Consider the following 19,814-nt stretch of genomic DNA (forward strand, 5'->3'; position numbering starts at 1 on the left):
CACGGCAGGAATGTGCGTCACACCGACTGATGAAAGCGAGGTGGAAGAAACCAAGGGTGTCACTATCGGGGTGGTTGGCGTCAAAAACCCGACTTTTCAAAGGGCGATGATCTCGGTTAATATTGAACGTAGGAAGTTGCTGTATGGACAGATCTTATGATTTTTAGCTGATCGACAAGAATCAAACACCAAAACACGATTCTGTGACCAGCGCGACTGACCCATTGAAAAGGAACTATCTCAGTCGTAATCAGTGGCGTGGCATGCTTTGTGCTGTATCGATCGATCTGATTTCTGTGGGGCTCAGGACTCAGGTCTCAATAGTAATAGTTTCTTTTCATTTCCACCAACTCCGTTCATACGAAAATTGAGGTTGTAATAGTGATTTCATTGGTTTTCTCGTAAAATTTTCTTCCCAAAAGTACCCCTTGAAGTTTAAAATGTGACGAAATAAACGTCAAAATTTGCCGTTTTAGTCAGAAATTTCATGTCCGACCTCTCTAATTGACTCGATCCACTGTGTGACGGTTGTCAGGAGCGAATTCGGCCTAAATTAAGGTGATATATCGCATCACTTGGTTCCATTTTTTCAGCTACTCGTCATTTTTCTCCAATTTTGAGATCGCAATTCTGTTGTCGGGAGACTCAAGCACTCACTTACCAATTTTAACAAAGAAATTCAACGTAATACAGGCGTGGTTTTTTCAGAGAGAAAACATAGCATTCGATACTGATATCGAAACTGCACTCGAATGCGATATTTCCTCTCAAAAAACCACGCCTTTATTACGTTGAATTTCTTCGTTAAAATTGGTGAGTGCTTTAGTCTCCTGACAACAGAATTGTGATCTGAAAATTGGAGAAAAATGACGAATAGCTGAAAAAATGGAACCAATTGATGCGATAAATCGCATGCCGTTCTGACACTAAATATGGCGTCCATCGAATCACCTCAACGAGCAATTTCGCCTCCATTCACCGGATAGGCAAAACGAGCTCCCTCAAGCCGTAACAGTGGTATCACGCCGTTTCGACGATAGTGACATCTGTAGCAAATGAGAATTGTAAACTTCCAAACCCCATGCTCCAACTTTTAGCAGTTTTCTTTTTAAGCGGCCGCGGCGCACAGTGGATCGAGTCATTTTGAGAGGTCGGGCATGAAATTTCTGACTAAAACTGCAAATTTTGATGTAAATTTCGTCACATTTTAAATTTCAAGGGGCTGTTATTGTTAGAAAATTTCACGAGGAAACCAATGAAACCACTTTTGAAACCCCTAAGTGTTGTATAAACGGATTTATATGAGCTTTTAAAGTTTCAAAATTTTGTCCGACCTTACTCATTGATTCAATCTATTGTGCGGCGTATAATCCCCTCAAGCCTTTTTTCACCATTTCCACTGAAATCTGAAAAAGTTTTAATACCTCCTCTTGAATTTTGAAGACGTTGTAGTAACGCAAATGACCGAATCTGTGCTCTAATCAGTGGCGTGGCGTGCTTTGCGATGTATCGATTGTTATACCATTTCAACCTATGGTGAAGAATCGATTATTAATGTGTTCGCTGCGAACACCCTCTTCATCGATCCTTTTCCATAGGTTTAAATGACATAACATTCGATGTATCGCAAAGCACGCCACGCCACAACGCCACTGCCTCTAACTTCAACGGGTGCCATGCGCCAAGTGCACCAGAATTAATGTGCTTCGTCGAAAGTGACGCGAATCATGGCCCTTAAAATGGAGATGTTGCATGTGTGAGGGATTTGCGATTTGACCATTGATTCTTATGTAAAAGTTCGCGAGAAACACGATGGTGCCACTGGTTTTCTCTGAGATCATCGCCCAAGCTCAAAAAAAGCTCTCTAAGTGAGTCCAAAATGGAGGGGATATCCCACCCTACCCTGAGAGTCCACCTCTACATCAAAACAAACTCTCCATGCAAAGATAGGGAGCAAATACATTAGCAGGGTTGCTGTGTTTTTTGTTTTGGAGTCCCCAAATAAAGTGGCAGCCCTGTCAATGTGTATTTGCTCCTTATCTTTGCATGGAGAGTTTGTCTTGATGTAGACGTGGACTCTCAGGATAGCGTGGGATATCCCCTCCATTTTGGCCTCACTTTGAGAGCTTTTTTTGAGCTTGGGAGATGATTTCAGAGAAAACCAGTGGCACCATCGTGTTTCTCGTGAACTTTTACGTAAGAATCGATGGTCAAATTGCAAAGCCCTTACACATGCAACATCTCCATTGCTATCGTGTATTCTGCCGTGCTAAGGAAAAACGCCGTATGAACCTTCAGGCGTTGCCAAGTTTGCTTCGATAAAACGCGAATTTCCTGGTAAATCTATGAATATTTTCCTCCCAATTTTTCAGCTAATTTAGTTCGCAATTTTACGCATTATCAGGAGTTTTAAGAGAATTTTTGAATTTTCGCTCCGCGTCTCCCGTCCCCATCCCTCTGCGAACAATAAACGCGAAATGGGCGAAGAAAGAGAAAAGTTAACGACTTCCGGGACGAGCCATTTTCGATAGAGACTCTTTTAACGGTTCAGCATGGTTCTTTAGGCGAGTCGATTTTAATATACGACCCCGGGAAGGCGTCAACGGTGACGGATGGCTCACGCCCGCGGAGGGGGGGGGGGGGGGTTGTAAGCCGTGGATCGAAGACACAACTCCACAAGCAGCACGCTACGCGAGATGGCAGCGCGCCCGGGTGCAATGATTTCCAATCAGAAGGGACTACTTTCTCTGATATGTTTTAGAAACAACATTCGTTCGTAAGTTTTCCCGTGCATATAGGTGCTTCCATGGATGTGCTAGATATATTAGCTCACTGAAAAAGAAATCTCGGTGTATTTACTAAGAAAAGGGTAAAATTACCAAGAATTCAGGGTTCTATTTGATCCCAGTTTTTTCTTGGTAAAATTACCATTTATGGAATTGGTAATTTTACCGAGAAATCTCGGTAAAATTGTTGAACTTTCTCGGTAATCTTACTGGACTTTGGTAAGAACGCCAATATTTTTTATCGACTGTGGTAGAATTACCGAGATAAAATGGCAAAGTTACCGGGAATTGATTACCAATAAAAGTGGTATTCTTACCTGAAAAAACAGTAAAAATACTGGTTTTTAGGTATGCTTACCAGTCTCTCTTGGTCAAATTACCAATAATTGGTAAAAAAAAGTGAGATGTTAAAGGTACCAACGGACCTTGGTAAAAACGCCGAGAATTTTTTTTCAGTGTTCACCAATGAGCTCTGAAAGCGGCATATTCCAATAAAAAGTTGCAGGGTTCTTGCCGTTTTTGGATTGTAGGCAACGGACTATTTGGATTGCATTTTGCAAAAAGGAACCACTAGCATTGGAATGATGCTAAGATTGTGCAACTTCATCCTTTGCAATAAAATCGCGGAAATTGTGAAAAACTATGAAATTTAGATGGTAATTTTTGTCTTAAATTTACAGTTTTTAGCGAGTAAAATAGAAACTATTAAGGGATAATCCGGTTTTTCCTCCAAGACAAAAGAAGTTGCACAATCTTAGCAACATTGCAATGCTAGTGGTTCCTTTTTGCAAAATGCAATCCATTTAGGAGTCACGCGTAGAGTACCTATATTGAGAGAGTATGGCCACTGGTGTTACCACCTCTGATTGGCTCAGCCATCTTAGGCTGAATGGAAACCTTAGGACCCAAAAATGGCGGATGCTATAAATTAATAATGACTCAAAATGTAGTTTTCTTTGCTTATCGTAACGAGAAATTTACTCAAATGCACTATTGCGACTTATTTACATATTTTTAAGGCTAATCGTGTGCAATTTTTGAGAAAAATTATCTTGGATGTAGTAAAGTTGGCAGCAAGTGCGGTTTGGTGATAACCGTCAATAGTTGGCAATGACCCCCCTCCCATCCACGAAAACCAAAACAAAGCACCGCCATTTTTGGGTCCTAAGCCTCTCCATGGGGCCCAGTGGCCATACTCTCTCAATATAGGTACTCTAGTCACGCGTGGCGTCGCGCGGCGTGAGTGTGAGCGGGGCTGGGTGCGCCGCGCGCCGGAAGCGGGGTGCTAGCAGTGCCGGAGCCGGGGCCGTTGCGGGGGATGCAGCGCGCGGTTGGAGGAGGTCAAGAGGGTGGAACTCCGCTCCGACTCGGAGTGGAAGATAGTCATCATCTCGTTTTCAATAACTCCGCATCTACATCTACTCGTCTCTTTCTCGGTCTCCGGCACCGGCTCCGTCTGGCCCGGGCCCAAGATCCGCCGCTCTCGCCATCTCGATACGCTACACCAGTGGCGTGGCGTGAATTGCGATATATCGATCGTTATGCCATTTAAACCTATGGTAAAGAATCGATTATGAAGGTGTTCGCTGCGAACACCCTGTCTATCGATCCTTTTCCATAGGTTTTAATGGCAGATCAATCGATACATCGCAAAGCACGCCACGCCACTGCGCTACACCATCCCAAGCAAAGTCATCAGGATGCGAGGATCCCGGATCAAGCCGCTCCGTTCCAATCGGTCCGTTTTTTGAACCTGATTTCGCACGCCTGAAAAGACGACTTTTCCGCCGGTCCCGTGGAACTCCTCACTGCACGTGTCGGATCAGGTGATAAGGGTCCAAGAGGGGAGAAGAAAGGAGAGGAAGGAGACGGTGGAGAAGAGGAAGGAGATGGAAGAGTGAGAGGAGGAAAAGAGAAATAAGAAGATTATGATCATGATCATGACGAAGATGACGATGACGATGACGATGACGATGACGATGACGATGACGATGACGATGACGATGACGATGACGATGACGATGACGATGACGATGTTGATGGCGATGGCGATGGCGATGGGATTGTGATGATGGCGATGACGATGATGGTGATGATGACCATGACCATGACCGTGACCGTGACCGTGACCGTGACCGTGACCGTGACCATGACGACGACGACGACGACGACGACGATAACGACGATGATAATGGTGCTGATGGTGATGACGATGATAATGGTGATGATGATGATAACGATGATAATGGTGATGATGGTGACGATGATGACGGTAATGATGACGATGACGACGATGACGACGATGACGACGATGGTGACGACGATGAGGACGATGATGAAAGGTGATGACGATGATGACGATGATGACGATGACGATGAGGAGGAGGATGACGATGATGACGATGACGATGAGGAGGAGGATGACGGTGATGACGATGAGGGGAATTATGATGATGATGATGGTGATGGCGGTGGTGGTGATGACGACGATGACGATGACTAAGAGATAGAAATAAGAAGAAGATAAAAAAGCAGATGTATCTGAGGAATGGAGATCAAGAGAAAGAGGAGGAAGAAGAAGTAAAATGAATGGAATGGTAGGAAGAGAATGGAGAGGACGAAATTGGTGATAAGAAATGGGAATCAGTTGAAGAACAGAGGAGGAGGCAGTAGAGGAAGAAGGAGTGAAATTATAAGGAGAAAAGGAAAATGATGAAAAGGATTATAGATCATTTGAAAAAGAGGAAGGTGAGAACGAGGGAGGTGCAGATGAAGAAAAAAAATAGGAAAGGGAAGGATTTCTTTTCCTTGCCTTCTCTCTTTCTCTTCCTCTGCTTCCTCCTCTTACTTCCGCCTCTGCCTCTTCATCCTCATCTTTCAATTTGCCAACATCGGCCTCGCGATTTCAGGGTAGGTTTGTGACGTGGTGTGCATGTGTGTGTGTTTCATCTTCCGCGAAAAATTCGCCTCTCTTTTGATGCTCCCTTATCACGAGGCCAGTCTTCCGGCCATGGGGGGGGGGGGGGTCGATAAGGGGGATAGTAGGGGAGCAGAGACTAGTTGAATGATACTGAACTGGATCACGTCCGAGCCCTGACCCAGAAAAGAGGCCCCGGTCCGGGGGGGGGGGGGGGGGCATGAATGAGGTGTGAACGTTAAAGTGTGAATCCCCCGAGGGTCCTCTTAAAACTATTATTTGTGATCGTCCGCGGGGAAAGAGATCAGAGACAATACGTTTTCGATGCCCTGCGACTCGATTATTGAATCGATATCGAATGACCTTGATCGATATGTTGCAGGCAAATAGTCAAATCAGGCATTTTGTTAAATGCCTAGGCATATAGTTAAATACTCTTACTTCGACTGTAATTCTGATTATTTTGCTGACTGTAGGCAAAATAATTCTTTGATTACGTTGAAAATAGTTATGTATAAAAACTTGTCCCACATGATCATAAATACGTTTTTTCTAGTGTTTGAATGCGAATGCATCTCAAAATATGCAGCATTTCAGAAAATAAAAATGTTTTCACAATTCGGACGGTTGAAGAATCATGAGGGGCATTTTTGAACGGGAAATAACATGATGGTTTGTACTTTAACGGATTTTTAGTTTCAAAGTATTGAAAGTTAGAGAAGTTTTTTGTGAAAACAAAAAAAAAACATCGTAAACTCTGAATAGGCATTTGACAAAATGCCTGATTTGACAAAATGCCTGATTTGACAAAATGCCTGATTTGACAAAATGCCTGATTTGACTATTTGATTGATTTGACGGATATAAAGCAAGATAGGGATTTATCGATCAGAATCATTTGATTACGATAGAGTAAAATCTAATTTCGGAAGTCAGATTCGCTTGATCATGATTCATGATCGAAGAATGAAGCAATTGGTTTAATCCGGACCTAATTTACACCAAATCTCCCAGCAAAGTGCTCACCCGGACACTCATCAGTCATCAAATGTTTCCCCGGCAAGTCTACATCAATCATCATTTAGCAAAAAATAGCATTAATCTCCGAAATTAGGGGCTTAGAGGACAAGGCGCATAAGTGCAGTTTTTGCTATTACGAGAAACACGTGTTCGAAGTTCCGAAATCGCATGGGTCCTTATGGCGGAACGAAAGTTCAAACTGACTTGTTCATGCTTAAAAATTGGAATTTGGGAGCAAATTTGTCACAGAACATGCATTAAGACGAGTTGTTCTTGGAATCTTGATATCTCAATTTTTTTCAAAAACTGCGCCTATACCAGTGGCGTGGCTTGAATTGCGATGTATCGATTGTTATGCCATTTAAACATATGGTAAAGAATCTATTATTAAGGTGATTCAATGGACGCCATATTTTGTGTCAGAACGGCATGCGATATGTCGCATCAATTGGTTCCATTTTTTCAGCTACTCGTCATATTTCTCCACTTTTGAGATCGCAATTCTGTTGTCAGGAGACTAAAGCACTCACTTACCAATTTTAACCAAGAAATTCAACGTAATGAAGGCGTGGTTTTTTCAGAGAGAAAACATCGCATTCGATACTGATATCGAAACTGCACTCAAATACGATATTTTCTCTCTAAAAAAACCACGCCTTTATTACGTTGAATTTCTTTGTTAAAATTGGTAAGTGAGTGCTTTAGTCTCCTGACAACAGAATTGCGATCTCAAAATTGGAGAAAAATGACGAGTAGCTGAAAAAATGGAACCAATTGATGCGATATATTGCATGCCGTTCTGACACAAAATATGGCGTCCATCGAATTACCTTAAGGTGTTCGCTGCGAACACCCTGTCTATCGATCCCTCTCCATAGGTTTAAACGGTATAACAATCGATATATGGCAATTCACGCCACGCCGCGCCACTGGCTTATACGCCTTGTCCACCAAGCTCCTTAAATTAGCTTCTGCATCCCTCGATTACATGGCTCAGATTGTTAGTGAGTGGTCTCTAAAATGTATACCGTCTTTGAAATGGACCTCAGTCCAACGAGTGAAAATTTCCAGAACAGTGAATTGAAATCGGAAAAATCGGATTTTAATATTTGAGGGAAAATTATCTCGCGCAGGGTGACGAGTTCTTGAAAAGTCGGGATTTTTGCTCAACCCTGAAGATTCAGAAAAGTTTGCTACGGAATCTTGAAATTTTTACTTCATGCCGAGCTATTGTATTGTTTTCAATTTTAAGAAACTTTACGCTTAAAGTTTTTCGCGGTACAATTTTTTATGAGAAACCGTGGCGGAGAAAAAACCAATTTGAAAAGTTATTAAACGCTGCGGAACCTCGAAGTTTTCTTGTCCAATCAACACATCGCATTTTTTCAACATCAAGAGACTTCACGTGAAAAACTTTTTTGTGAAAAGACTTTCTGCGGAAAAATCATGGCGGCAAAGAACATTGATAAGTAATGGCTTTTCGCTCAACCCTAAATTTTCACGGAATTTTACTGCGGAACGTTGACATTTTTTCCCAATCAAAATAGTCCATTTTTTTTTTTCACAAAATTCTTCACTCCCAAAAATTTTTGTGAAATGAACTTTTTTGAATTGTGTAAGGTTAATACAGGGTGGATTCTGTCAGCTGTGTGCTCAATATCCACCTTTATTGGTGTGATTCTATTATTCAAATGAAAATTAATCAATTATTTGAACTTTTTAACGGTCGATTTCAAAATCGGGAACAGTCGAGTGGCGTGCTTTGCGATACATCGATTGATATACCAATTAAACCCTTGGAAAAGGATCGATAAACAGGGTGTTTGCAACGAAAGCTTTAATCGATTCTTTACCGCAGCTTCAAACGGCGAAATATCGATCATTGACCGATCATTCACGCCACGCCACTGCTCAGGAATCAGCCTGCTCGTGGTGAAATTCGTTTATTCAGACCTAGACCCCATTTTTCAACCAGGAATCACTGCCCCAATATAGAAACAACGAATGTGTCATCTGTTTCCCTCGGCAGATAGATGTTTTCATGGACGAGCCAGAAACACTGTCGTGCTGAGAAAAGAACACCGTACGAACTTTCAAATGATGCCGAATTTCTTTCGATAAAACACAAATTTTCAGGAGAATCTGTGATTATTTCCCTTCCGATTTTTCACAGAATTTTATTCGCGATCAGATTTACACTATCCGAAAATTTCAAGAGAAAATATTTATCACTCCCCGTAAAAATAAACATTCTATCGGACCACCATTTTTGCCCCATTTTAGAAACAACGAACGTGTCATCTGTTTCCCTCGGCAGATACGTGTTTTCATGGACGAGCCAGAAACACTGCCGTGCCGAGAGAAGAACATCGTACGAACTTTCAAACGTTGCCGAATTCCTTCCGATAAAACACGAATTTTCAGGAGAATCTGTGATTATTATTTCCCTTCCGATTTTTCACAGAATTTTAATCGCGATCAGATTTAAACTATCCGAAAATTTCAAGTGAAAATATGTATCACTCCCCGTAAAAATAAACATTCTATCGGACCACCATCTTTGCCCCATTTTTAGGAACAACGAATGTGTCATTTGTTTCCCTCGGCAGATACGTGTTTTCATGGACGAGCCAGAAACACTGCCGTGCCGCGAGAAGAACACCGCACGAACTTTCAAACGTTGCCGAATTTCTTCCGATAAAACACGAATTTTCAGGAGAATCTTTGATCATTTCCCTTCCGATTTTTCACAGAATTTTATTCGCGATCAGATTTAAACCATCCGAAAATTTCAAGTGAAAATATTTATCACTCCACGCAGAAATAAATATTTTATCGGAGGGAATTTGGCAACTCCCGGTTATTCATACGACGTTTTTCCTCACCCCGAACGGCAACCGCGGTCTAGTCGCACGGAAGTGCAACCCGGTTTTTATAATAAGCAAATTAGGGCCCTTTGTTCCCTTCAGGAGCATCCCCCCTTCATAGCGCCGCCCACCCCCGCCACCCCTCATTAAATGTTTGCTCTAGTTTTAATTTATCCCCCCTCCGCCGGCTGACCCCGCCCTTGCGATTTTCCACCGCCTTTGTCGGCGTACTATCCTCATTTGGTTGCCTTTCGGCTAGATGCCTCTGGTCTCATGGATACTACTTTACAAAAATTAAAAAGCCATAAAAATCGTACACATCCAAGATTAAACCCTCTCATGGCAATGGACCACTAGACAAGGTACGAATTTCAGCATTCTGATACATGTTTAACAACTAAAATTTCACGTAAAACACGATGCGCACAACGAAAATTACCGAAATCAAATCCCTCCGGAGATATTTAATGATTCTTGGTGCGTGAATTGAAACTACCCGCTCATGAAAACTCAATGCTCTACGTGATTCACATCGCGCGCTAAACGTTATCATGACAGTCTCTGCGCGATGTAAAAATCTGGCAACCTCAATCTTGACGCTTTGGCTCAGCTATAGCAAATTGCCTATAGTTCGAACAACACATGGTGGGAAATGAATATTACTCGATTAAGAAACTTGCTGAGACCGTTGTCGTGCGCGATTTGACTCACGTAGAGCTTTGAGTTTCTTGTGAGCGGGCAGTTCAAATTCCTCGTAACCAATGTGAAATAAAAATGTTAATATCTCCATTAGGAGTTGGTTTCAGTAATTTTCGTTGCGCGAATTGTGTTCTACGTAAAATTTTGGTTAAGTAACATGTATCAGAAAGCTTAAACTCGTGCCTTGTCTAGTGGTCCATTCTCAGAACATCCGAATTAGGAAACCCTTTTTGTTCTCTCACTCTCCTGAAAATGTCATCCTGCGGGCTGATTGTTGAAAGTGGTAGACAAAGCTATAGAAAAAAGAAGACAGTAAGTATGGAGCGATCCTATGGGTTGAAATGGTTGGTTCCCTATAGACTAAAGGAGCAAATGATAGACTAATTATAGGGTGTCTCGTGAGCTGCCGTTAGTTAGTCTATCATCTACCTCCTTTGTCCATTTCAACCGCCCGCTTCCGTCAAAAGGATCCTTCTATATCCCTTTTGTTTTTTTGTATATAGCTTTCGCTACAAATTTCAACAATCAGCCCGCTGTACTTTAAATCTTTAGACGTATCGATACTCGCGCCACTGGACTCGTCTTGGCAACTTCAGCCGCTGATATATACGAGAAAGCGCAATTTACTTTTCTTTACTTTTTACGGTTTTTTCCCCCAACATTTAAAAATCTAGAACCGAAAATTTTGTCGCAAGAAGTCAGCATCATTTTCAGGATGAACATCGGCTATTAAAAAGTCTAAAGTAACCTGGACAAATCAGAAAATTTTACCCGATCTTGAAAAGTCAGGGAATTTTTCTGCCGAACTTTTTATTTTTTCCTCACTTTTATTCGATCTGAAGAAATTTGGCGCCAAAAATTATCAGCAAAAAGAATTTTCATGCCTAAAAAATTGAAAAGTTGGGAGATTTATGTTCAAAAACCTTTTGAAGAGTCAGGAAATTTTGAAATCCAATAAAACTTGTCACCTCACAGTATTTTTAGAAATTCAGTGAATTTGAAAATATGCAGTCAGAGGAAAGCTGAAAAGTTAGGAAAGAGACCAGGAAAGCCAAGGAATTCGAAAATGTCCTGAAAACCCCAATACACGTCTGACCCTACAAACCGTTCTTAACTCGACCAATACAGACCCCAACCTACTCTAACTTAACCGATGAAGCACCCCGTACAGTATGCCTTCAATGTTGTAATGCGCGATTGGTCCGCTAGATGGCGGAGCATATCGTATATCACCGCTCTCGCATAATTGGCTCATTAACGAGAGAAATTATGCACCTATTCGCGTATATTTTATTTAGTTCATGGGAAGTGTACTACTAGAGAGTTAGCGCACTGATCTGTTTCTTTAATCATATCTGATTCTCTCTAAGATCTCATCAAATGTCTCCCCCACGAAGTTTGTGTCTCAAGCAAAAGTTACAAATATTGGAATCTCGCCACCCGGCCCTTCGTGCCTTAAACTAATGAGTAAGGAAAATACTAAGCCCTGGTAATGCTTGGCTTCCAAAATATAATTTTACCGTAATTTTTGAAAGGGTACAGGTCGTCCCCAATGGGTTGTCCGCCTACTTTCGCGGGTGATCCGGGTGATAGCGATCTGCCCTGATAATAGTCTCCAACTCCCAGTTAAGTATTGTAGCGTTCTCCTTTTCGTCAAGTCCCAAGCTAGTATGATGGTGTTCACCCTTTCATTACCAGATGTTGAGTTTTAAGTGCGAAATGATCCTGTCTGAGGAAGTTCCATGCTTTCACGTTTCACAGAATTTTCAGAGGCTAATCACGCAATCCTAATTTGCATCACGCTCCCCCTGCTTGTAACGCTTTTGTGACGTAGGTCGCTATCCTTTAACGCAGAAAAAAAAAATGGCGTAACGCTCTCCTCGCCCCCCCCCCCCCCCCCCCCACCACCAAGAGCTTTACGTAATTTAGGGAAGGTCCCTTGAGGGATTGCCGGATTGCCAAAATTGGAAAAAAAAATACTCAAGAACTGCCAAAAGACCTCTTTTTTGCGAAAAAACAGTCTGTCCTTGGGATCCAGAACCCCTGAACCCCTCCTCTCCAATCCTTTTCTGCTGATTCTGTGCGCACTATTTCGATAAAATCCATGAAGCACAGCTGTCTTTTTGTTAAAATTTTTTTTTTTTTTTTTTTATCTTTAGTCTGGAAGGCATTTTAAGTTCCCAAGTCGTATTTTTGCTTTTCATTTTCAATTATTTTATATCTTCAATTTAAAAACAGTGTTTTTTTCTCTCTTTTTATTTTAAACGCAGGGTGTCCACAAGTCCGGAATTTTGGAGAACCCGGAAATAGTACTGATTTTTAAGGGAGGTCCGGAAGTACTGAAAAAGTGCGGAAATTCCGCTCACAGGTCCGGAATTTTTTAAATTTTTTTGTCATTTTTGTTGCAATTTCAAATTTTTGAAATTTTTCTAATTTCGTCAAATGGAGGTGTAATGAAAAAGTACAAAATTTGTCTGTTGGAAGAGGTACTGAATTTCTCGTGAATGTACTGAAAAAGTACTGATTTTTGACTAGCCGGTTTCAGCAGATTCCCTGAAAGGGAAAAAAAGAGGAAATAACCAAGGTTAGCTCAATCAATATTTCCGAAACACCTTGTTAATCGTATTATCCGCTTTCAACGTAATCGATCTGTGAGAGACGATATTTTTCGTCGTCATCTCCACCAGTCCTCGGTAGTATAGTGGTCAGTATCCCCGCCTGTCACGCGGGAGACCGGGGTTCGATTCCCCGCCGGGGAGGATATTTTTTTAATCTCAGCTGCAGTTTAATTAATCGCATTTTAAATTTGTAGTCAATTTGATAACGATCGCTTTCGAAAATTTCGTACCGTTTTCTTCAAACAATTTAAAAATATCCGTTTTTAGCCTTTTCACTTAACGGAAGTTAGGATAAGAAATTAGACAGGCAAAGTGCATACTTCAAACTTTAATTTGTGTATTACTTGGGCATTATTTTTATTTCTTTCTTCAAGTGTTTAAAATGTTTTTGCATTGATAGGCTGTAGCTTGAGTTACCGCCCCCTCCCCCCCCCCTTCCATAAAAAAAAAGTGAGCAAAAATGAAATGAATAATCCTAAAATTGAACTACCTCGGATCGGCAGGTCTGGAAGGGACTTTTCGAGTTCTTAAATAGCGTCTTGGAGATGCCTTCTTGGAAGAATTTCGAAAATTAAAACATGCTATTTGCAATGTTAAGCTGTTTTTACCAAAAGATGTATCGAATTATACATTTATTTTATACGAAGATGATAGACGAAGTGCGCGTGAAACTTTTTTCATCTCCGTTACATTTCATGGAGGAAGCACGATCGATTTTTTCTACCGCTCCTTCCCCCCCCCCCCCCCCCCCCCCCCCCGAGTTCAACCCTTGCTCGTTGTAAGTGAAACGAGTTAAGATAGATTGAAACCTATCGAACCTTTTTGAGGCTCTCATGTGTGCTCTTGGGCAACAAACTCTTGCGCCTTATCGGATACCGATTCTCAGTCCGTCTCCAACCTTCTAAATTGGAGGTTATTGGCGCTCGGTAAACATATCCATTTTACCGTGCCAAAGAAAAACGTCGTATGAAACTCCAGATGTTGCCAAATTTCTCCTGTCACTCATTCAGTTTTGAGGAAACCTATGAATACCTATGTTTCCTCTAAATCTTCAGTTACTTCAGATTAAAGTGCGAATGAAATTTTCTAAAAAAATTGGGGAGGGGGTGGGGGGTTATACGCAAGTTTCGCTCGGAACTCGAATTTTATCAAAGGAAATTTGGCAACGTCTGAAGGGTTATACGTCGTTTTTCCTTAGCTTGGCGGTATTGACTCCACTACTTATGATCCTATGCTTCTATTTATTTTTGCTGATCGGCGCCGACGGCCATTTGAACGTATTTCTGCCAAACGGAACTATGTGCATTGAGACATGAGCCCTGAGACCCGTAAGAATATATGCGTAACAGAGCTCACGTCATAATGCACATAGTTTCGTTTGACAGAAATACGTTCAAATGGCCGTCGGCGCCGATTAGCAAAAATAAATAGAAGCATTTTCTGCCAAACGGAACTATGTGCATTATGACGTGAGCTCTGTTATGCATATATTCTTATGGGTCTCAGGGCTCATGTCTCAATGCACATCGTTCCGTTCGGCAGAAATACGTCCAGTTGATAGCCTGTGATGTTGAGCACATCATCATAATAGCGAAATTTTCCCGGTCCTTTCGGTCCAATCCGTTCCATTTTGTTTCCCAGTTTGTTAGTTACGTTCTGATCCGTTTCGTTTCGTTCCGCTCCGTTCCCTCGCAAAAAACTTTGCGACTCAAGTCTCATTTCTGTCGGGTCGAGAAAAATCTTCGCTGAAAAGCATACTCCGGTTTAAGTAAAGAAAGAATGGAAGAAAAATTACAAACTAAGAATGAAAGAACCGAAAAGGATAATGTAAAAATGTAAAAGACATTTAAAGAAAGTATAGAGAAATGAGTTTTTTTACTTATTCTCAAGTAAGGTTGCCGCCAAGAAAAGTAACGAAAATGTTTGAAGTCAATGTATAAAAGAAATAAAAAAACAAAAAATTTCAGTGAAAAAAAGAGTAAATGAATTTCGGTCTAGTCGTTAAATTTTTTTGAAAACTCTGTTCACTGAACTAGCATTGTAAAAACCGTTTGCCAAAATCTCCAGGGCGCTCCAAAATCATGGCTGGCGCCATAGGTAAGTGAGGCTTAGCTGTAATGAGACGGAATTTTGGAACCCTCTGATGAAGAGAGGAGGTGGAATTTTTCGACAAAGTGAGATATTCGCGAACGATACTGAATCCAAAGTAATCCTTTAAAAACGCTGTTCAAATCACTATTCCCAACTTTGCAACGTCACATAGTGGATCGAGTCAACAGGAGAGGGCGGACAAAATTTTAAAACTTTCAAAGCTTGTAACTCCGTTTATACAGAATTTTGAGGTTCTAAAAGTGGGCTCATTGGTCTCCTCGTCATAATTTCTTCTTACATCACCCTTTGAAATTTAAAATTTGACGAAATTAACATCAAAATTCGCAATTTTAGTCAACAATTTCACGTCCGACCTCTGACTCGATCCGCTGTGCGTCGGTTCAATCTGTTCATGTATGTACGGTAAGATTCAGGTTCAGGATAAATATTTTTAATCTCGAACTCGTTTTTCATGAAATCGCGAACTTGAATGAAGATCGAATGAATGGGCTTTGTATGAGTTCCAATATCTTTAAATCTGAAAGTAGTGTTAGAGCCTGGTTTTTGTTAGGAATTGCCAATGTAAGTATTATCATATCCGAAGAAGCGAGCATTGTCACTCAGTAATATTTTTCCTTTCACCTGTTACTCTGATATTTCCTCAGCGAATATCTGAGGGAACAATACGCGGCCTTCACCGTGAAATTATCTCTGTAAATGCTGAATCTACTGTTCCCGATTGCTTTTGAAATGAAGTGCCGCACCAACCCTCTCGCTCACATCAAACTTTTTCATGAATAAACACCTCTAGTGAGTCGGCAGTAATTTTGTTGCGTCATTCTCTGCTTCAGGTTGTGTGATGGAAACCCAGGATCAAGAGGTTGGAGCCTGGGATGCTGTGTTATTGGACCCTCTCACCGAAGAAGATTTTATCTCGAATCTTCACCAGAGATATAAACGAGATCACATTTATGTAAGTTTTGCTCGGAGACAAGAGACCCTCCACTAGTATCTTGGCCATTGTGGAAGCTTTTACTTTCGAGACTTCAGCATTCTACTGTTGACTTACCTAAATGGTTGGTGTTTAACAACGTGTTGGCAGTTTCGTTTTGCAAACAAGTCGAAAATGGCCGAAGTTTGCGAAACTTGTTTGGCTCATGACGTCACCCGAAGCTCATCATCGACCATGTAGGTAGGTCAACAGCCGAAATTGAGGTGATGACTATTTGCTCCCTAATAATTGTCCAAAAGGAACTGTTGAATCCCCGAAAGTAAAATCTTCCACCTGTCGCTAGGAGGCCAGTGGAGGGTCTCTTGTCTCTGGTTTTGCTGGAATCACTTAATGCTCTGCATGCATTTTTGAAAAAAAAAAAATGTGTATTTCCATTGCGACGTTTAAAAATTCATGATCGTGTATTTAAAAAAAAAAAAAAAAAAAAATACCTAGGAGAATTAATCAATGTATCCCCCTAAAATTTTCTGTGTGTATGTTTTAATTAAGTTGAAAATTCTTGCAGTATGAGGTGACGAGGTATGAAAATGAGACTTGACAGTCGACACAGTTTTTTAATCGAAGGCATCATTGCAATGGTTTCAATTTTAGCTCTTCAAGATTTCTCTCCTCCACCTCAACTCAATTTTTATGCCCACAAGAAGAGAGCAAGAACTGTGAGTTAATTACCACCTAATTATTTTCTTGAAAAATATTCAAGGAGAAGACAGGATGAAGTTCAATTTTTTTGCTGTAGGTATGATCGTTTTTTTTTCCTCTTTTTTTCTTTCTATCCTGTCAGTCTAATCAGTCTTTTTGGTAGCACGTCTCATCTTCGGCATATTTCATCTGATTTTAATGTTTGATCATTCTTCTGTTTTCAGACGTACATAGGAAATTTTTTAGTCTCCCTTAATCCCTACAAAGAGCTTCCAATTTATAGTGCAGAATTAGCATGCTTATATCGGCATAAAGGACCTTATCAGCTTCCACCTCACATGTAAGTACAACCATTCATCACAGTGTAAAAATTAAAAGATTGTCATCGTACGGAATAAAAGCAAAACTCAGAATTTAGTCAGAAAAGCTCGTTTTAAAGGTAACTGCTAAAACTGTACCCTCAAATTGAAAAGTTGAAGATGGTCAAAAAGGATATAGGTGTGCCAAATGAATCCAGAGAAGGGTTTAGATTTTTTCCTCATTTCTGTTGATTAAGAGCGAATTAATTTTAAAAATAAAAGACCCTGGACCAGGAATGTAATTTTATGACTTAAAAGCTCCAAAAAACATTCTAACCAAATGAAACACTGTAGTATTTTTAAAAAATTTAAACTAATGATGAATGATGTTTCATTATAAATCAGTTTCTGCCACAAGTAAGAATAAATTGCTGAATAACTGGACATCCAGCTTTTTTGTAGGGTTGTACAAGGTTTGCGCAAAAAAACCTTCCAACTGTAGTTTTTAAGCACAGATCTCTAGAATGTATGTAAGGAGTTGAACATTAATAAATAAAATGTGTCCCCTCAAACGACGTGTTATTCAAGCTGGAAAAGTAGGTATTTAAAGTATTTCTGGGTTTGACATGTTTTTGTAAAGTACTTTGAAAACACCTCATAATAAATTTTAAAGCCCACCAAAAGAAGCTATAATTATGAACAGTTTTTGTTGAATGCAATGGAATGTGGTAAAGCTGAAACAGAGCCATGCAATTGGTTAGTTGCATCATTTAACTCCTTTATCGTACCCATATATATATATATCATGGCACCTGTCCTTATGACAGACGAAATACTCATTATGTGACCTAATAAATGAGCAATAAAGAAATTAAATGATAAAACCGATCAATTATGTAACTTTATTTCAGTGTATTCTTATCAAGTCTCATCAAGGAATACCCAATTTTGACAATTGGTTTGTAGCTGCAGATATTCTTAAAGAGTACTTTGAACTACAAGAGTCAAAATCTAGAAAAATGGCCATCACATGTTTCTACGCAAGCAGATTTAGTTGATATCTGGAATTATTTTTTGACTTGCTAATCAAAAATCAAATTAACCTCTGTTTTCCCTCAGATTTGCTATCGCTGGATCAGCTTGGCGGTGGTTACGAGATAGAGGTGAGGACCAGGTCATCGTTCTCACAGGCGAAAGTGGTAGTGGTAAGACTGAAGCAGCAAGAATGACGACGCTTTTCGTAGCAGCAGTTAGTGAAAAGGAATCTTTCAGGCACAAACTCACAAGTTCTTCCTTAATTCTTGAAGGTTTGTATTCACACAGTATGCTTTTGGCAGTTCAATGGAACTATGTTTCTTAAATGAAATATAAACACGAACAATTTTAAATTTTCAGAATAAATAAAGTTCAATGAAAATAAAATTAAAATATGCCCTCTTCTTTTGTTTCTTTATCAATTTTGCAACGTTCTGCAAGCCGCTGAAAAAGCCTGAATAATTTTTATGAAACATATGGCTCGGTTTCAGGCATCTGAGAAACATTTTTTTATGTAAACCTAACCCTCAATGGGCAGTTGCTCATCAAAACAGAGGAAAGGAATGGACAAAGGTTTAAACGGATCACATCGAGTCTCATCAAGTTTGAACGGAGAAAAATAGGTTTGAAATTTTTTCCCCCATAAGACCTGTTGTCAAAGACAGAGTTTAACAACTTCTCTCAGGTTCAAAATATTCTATCTTAACTTTGAATTGTTGACATTAGCGTATTTACGACTAGTTGGATTCAAAACTACTTTCAACTCGTTTTTTTCCAAAATGCAACTTTGTATGTTTGCTTCCAACTCGATCCAAATGCCCGAACCCTAGAAAAAGAAGAAATGAAGTGTAAATTGACTTTTGATTTTTTAAGAACGAGTTGATAGATCGTATCCACAAAATTTAATCCAAAAATTGGCCTAACTGCACGCCAAATTGATTTTTTGACCTTACTTTTTCAGGTTTTGGTAACGCCAAGACAATGCTGAATGATAACGCTTCCAGATTTGTAAGTATTCGTTCATTGCAGCAAGTTTCCATTTTTGTTTAAAGACAGTTTTATCCAAAAATGATCAACACTTAATAAAATTGTTGAGTTTGAAAACATTCCTCTCCTAAAATTAAGTTTTGCAGATAGACGAGCAGATCTATCTCTAAATCCCTTTGTTTAGAGGGCTAAAGACACCTTGATCGGTTGAATAGAGACCAATTTAATGCCAGGATAAACTTAAATCCAGTCAAAACTTGAGAAATAAAAAAGGTGCAGCAAAGCACCAAAGCAGTCAGCTATAGTCTCACCAATCAAGATACCTTGTTTTACTTCAAAACTATTTCAAAACTGTTTCTGTACTCTACCTAAATCTAATTTTTCAACACCTTCTTTTGAATGAAAAAAATCGGCACCCAGAAGAACATGTAATTTTTACCGGAAGAATCCGCTGACTTATAAAAGCGTGGTCTTTGAAACTTACTTCCTTGTATAGGCAGTTCATATTTGGCCCTGAGGAGGCTAATTCAATGTTTTACCCTAGGCTTTGCATTGATTTGTCAAAATCAGTCTTCACGGCAAAAATAGCTTTCTATGACTAAGATAAACATAGGTCTGTCTTCGAAGAAGTTAAATATAATTCATTATCATGTTTTTCCAATCATTTTTAAAATGTTTAATAATTTGTATTATAATCGTGAAATATTTTTCTCTACTTCTTGAAATTTTTGTGAACAGGGAGAGTACCTAGAAGTAGAATTCAATCACTGTGGAGAGCCTGTCGGTGGGACGATCACAAACTGTAAGTATTGTTATCCTCAACCTCATTTTCATTTCCCATTTT

The 19,814-nt window shown here is 40.0% G+C and overlaps 1 protein-coding gene and 2 non-coding genes across 3 annotated transcripts in view; all 3 read left to right on the forward strand.

Annotated features, from left to right (window-relative positions):
• Myo95E (Myosin 95E) overlaps positions 1-19,814 on the forward strand; it is a 63,113-nt gene that overhangs the window by 16,434 nt on the left and 26,865 nt on the right. The window contains exons 2-6 of the mRNA XM_019051504.2: positions 15,850-15,971; positions 16,874-16,989; positions 18,068-18,255; positions 18,945-18,991; positions 19,709-19,772. Of these exons, the coding sequence (XP_018907049.2) occupies positions 15,858-15,971; positions 16,874-16,989; positions 18,068-18,255; positions 18,945-18,991; positions 19,709-19,772 (529 nt within the window). The 5' untranslated portion in view covers positions 15,850-15,857. The remainder of the gene's footprint in view (positions 1-15,849; positions 15,972-16,873; positions 16,990-18,067; positions 18,256-18,944; positions 18,992-19,708; positions 19,773-19,814) is intronic.
• On the forward strand, positions 11,740-11,893 carry LOC140225550 (U12 minor spliceosomal RNA). The gene has a single exon (XR_011900596.1). It is a non-coding gene; the product is annotated as a U12 minor spliceosomal RNA (small nuclear RNA).
• TRNAD-GUC (transfer RNA aspartic acid (anticodon GUC)) lies at positions 12,977-13,048 on the forward strand. The gene has a single exon. It is a non-coding gene; the product is annotated as a tRNA-Asp (tRNA).

The sequence above is a fragment of the Bemisia tabaci genome, chromosome 9 (assembly GCF_918797505.1).
Source record: "Bemisia tabaci chromosome 9, PGI_BMITA_v3".
NCBI classification, from domain to species: Eukaryota; Metazoa; Arthropoda; class Insecta; order Hemiptera; family Aleyrodidae; genus Bemisia; species Bemisia tabaci.